Source organism: Coregonus lavaretus (assembly GCF_964263955.1).
Source record: "Coregonus lavaretus genome assembly, contig: HAP1_SCAFFOLD_637, whole genome shotgun sequence".
Taxonomy (NCBI): Eukaryota; Metazoa; Chordata; class Actinopteri; order Salmoniformes; family Salmonidae; genus Coregonus; species Coregonus lavaretus.
The window spans coordinates 272,275-274,738 of record NW_028166336.1 but is presented as its reverse complement, the minus strand read 5'-3'; the positions used below and the strand labels follow the sequence as shown (position 1 = coordinate 274,738).

Below are 2,464 nucleotides of genomic sequence, written 5' to 3'. Positions count from 1 at the left end.
TCACTGGATCACTGGACAGCCCACAGAGACACTGGATCACTGGATCAGAGCCCAGTCTGAGGCCCTGACTCACTGTAGTATCTACTCTACAGAGACACTGTGTCACTAGACTTACCGCATTCACTGCACAGTCAGGGACACTGCAAAGGGTCACTCATCTCTCATTGCAGTGCCATTTCAGATCAAACTGCATGTTAGGTGGCGGAACCCTCAATGACAACATCAAACCTTTTTACACCAAGGTTGTAGTGCTTCCTCTGCTTGCTTATGGCGATACAATGTACCAGATGATGGCATGCCATAGTTCTCTGTTGTTCCATGACAGCCGGTCCTGTAGATCCTCTTCTGAGACCAGTGTCTCAGCAGATGTTGTACTACCAGTGGGAGTTCTGAGGCTCTGAGCTCATTTCTTATTGAGACAGAACGTGTCCATCCCGTGATCTCCAGGACAGAGTCTGTGGCAGCCCAGGAGGATAGAGAACGCCTTGCGGAAGTCTGGGTTGAAGGCATATATGATGGGGTTGAGAGAAGAGTTGGCCCAGCCCAACCACACAAACACATCAAACATAGTGGGGCTGATACAGGTGAAGGAGGCCACGCCACCGGGGGGCGACAGCTCACAGAACGGCACCATGCAGTTCAGGACGAAGAAGGGCAGCCAGCAGCACACGAACACGCCCACGATCAGAGTCAGCGTCTTCAGGACCTTTGTCTCCCGTTTGAACGTCATCTTGAACGAGCTCTCTGATTCGGATATGCTGGATCCTCCACCGCCTCCACCCAAGCTGTTGTGTCGGTTCTTGACGCTCTCTGCGGCCCGTTCTAGGGTGGCGATGCATCTGATCTGACGGTGGGTGATGCGGTAGATCTGGGTGTAGGTGGCCACCATGATGATCACTGGGATATAGAAGCTGATCAGAGAGGTGAAGATGGCGTAGGTCCGGTTCAGGCTGAAGTGACAGTTGTCCCAGTCCCGGGGGGCCTGATGTGTGTTGTTATCCCCAACAGGGTTAGAGGAGTCTGGGGAGGCCTGGAGGCTGTAGGGGGTGGTTGTGGAGGTAGTGATGGAGGTAGAGGTAAAGGTCTGGGCTTTGTGCCAGTTGAGCTGGACGGGGATGAAGGAGATGAGGACGGAGAGCGTCCAGGCCACGCTGATCATCACGAACGCCACTTTAGGAGTCATCTTCCTCTCATAGCGGAACGGGCTGGATATCGCCCAGTAACGGTCCACGCTGATCACACACAGGTTCAAGATGGACGCCGTGGAGCACATGATGTCGAACGCCACCCAGGTGTCGCAGAACGAGCCAAATGGCCAGAACCCTGCAACCTCCGTCACGGCCTTCCACGGCATCACCAGGACAGCGACCAGGAGGTCGGAGACGGCCAACGAAATCACAAAGAAGTTGGTGACTTTGGAACGCAGGTGACGGCACTTGGTGACGGCGGCGCACACAAGGATGTTGCCGAGCAACGTGGAGAGGATGAGCAGCGAGAGGAAACAGCCAGTCAGGACGCGGGTTGAGGAGTCATCCAATAAGACACCCCCGTCGCTGGCTGTGATGACCGTGGTGTCATTCGTCAGATCCATCATCGGTGGGGAGGGACGATGTGTGTGCGTGTGTGTAGGGTGGGGGAGGGGGGGGGGGTTCAATCAGCTCATAATGTAGAGAAGAGCCGCATCAGAAGGAAAGCCCTCAGGGTTTTTCCCTTTCATCCAAACAAACATCTCTGATAACGTCTTGTTGTTTGTTTGTGTCCCGTGATAGTAGACAACAGTTAGGTAAAAGACATTCCAGGGAGCCTCTTTCTGGGGTTGGCATTGTTCCAGACTCTGAATCTGTTCTGACATCCTTTGTTCTGGAGAGGTGGATGGTTGTACATAATCCCACAGGGATAGTAGAGGTTTTAGATCTCCGTACAGGGTGAGAGGAGTCCTTCTGTCTGCTGTATCCCATGTGTCCTGTGGACAGACAGACAGACAGGTAGACTGGTCACAGGCTGACCGAGGTGACTCTCCCTACCATCAGCACTGGAGAGGAAGAGAGGAGTGACAACGTAACCTCATCAGCGTCAAATCATGCACAGTGTGAGCCTACACAATAGTGGTTCTCAAAATAGAACCAGGTTGTATATTTTTCCTTAATGGTGTCTGTTTAATAGTTACAGTATTTTGAATAACAATCATGTTGTGTTACTTGCTCTGCCTCTTTTAAATAGCTTTCCAGGGTTCCCTGATAGAGGGAATTAGCTTCTGTGGTGTATTCACATGCTTTAACGCCATAGAATGTACAGGCAAAAATCTCTGGCTAGACAACAAAGTCATATTTTCTTCTACTCAATTATATTGTATTGTATTGTATTGTATTGTATTCCAGTCTTTAGAATAATTTTCTATTTGATTCAATTCTATTCTAGTTTCCCAGTGTATGTTTTTGTATACCTAGGATGCTTTGTAAAAATG

General features: G+C 50.6%; 1 protein-coding gene across 1 annotated transcript; it reads right to left on the bottom strand.

Moving 5' to 3' along the window:
* Positions 1-403: 403 nt before the first annotated feature.
* Positions 404-1,591, bottom strand: LOC311114859 (D(1) dopamine receptor-like; the record flags this gene model as incomplete). The annotated part of the gene is made up of 1 exon (XM_084190089.1): positions 404-1,591. One exon carries the CDS (start codon positions 1,589-1,591, stop codon positions 404-406), a length of 1,188 nt encoding a protein of 395 aa, XP_084046215.1.
* Positions 1,592-2,464: the final 873 nt, after the last annotated feature.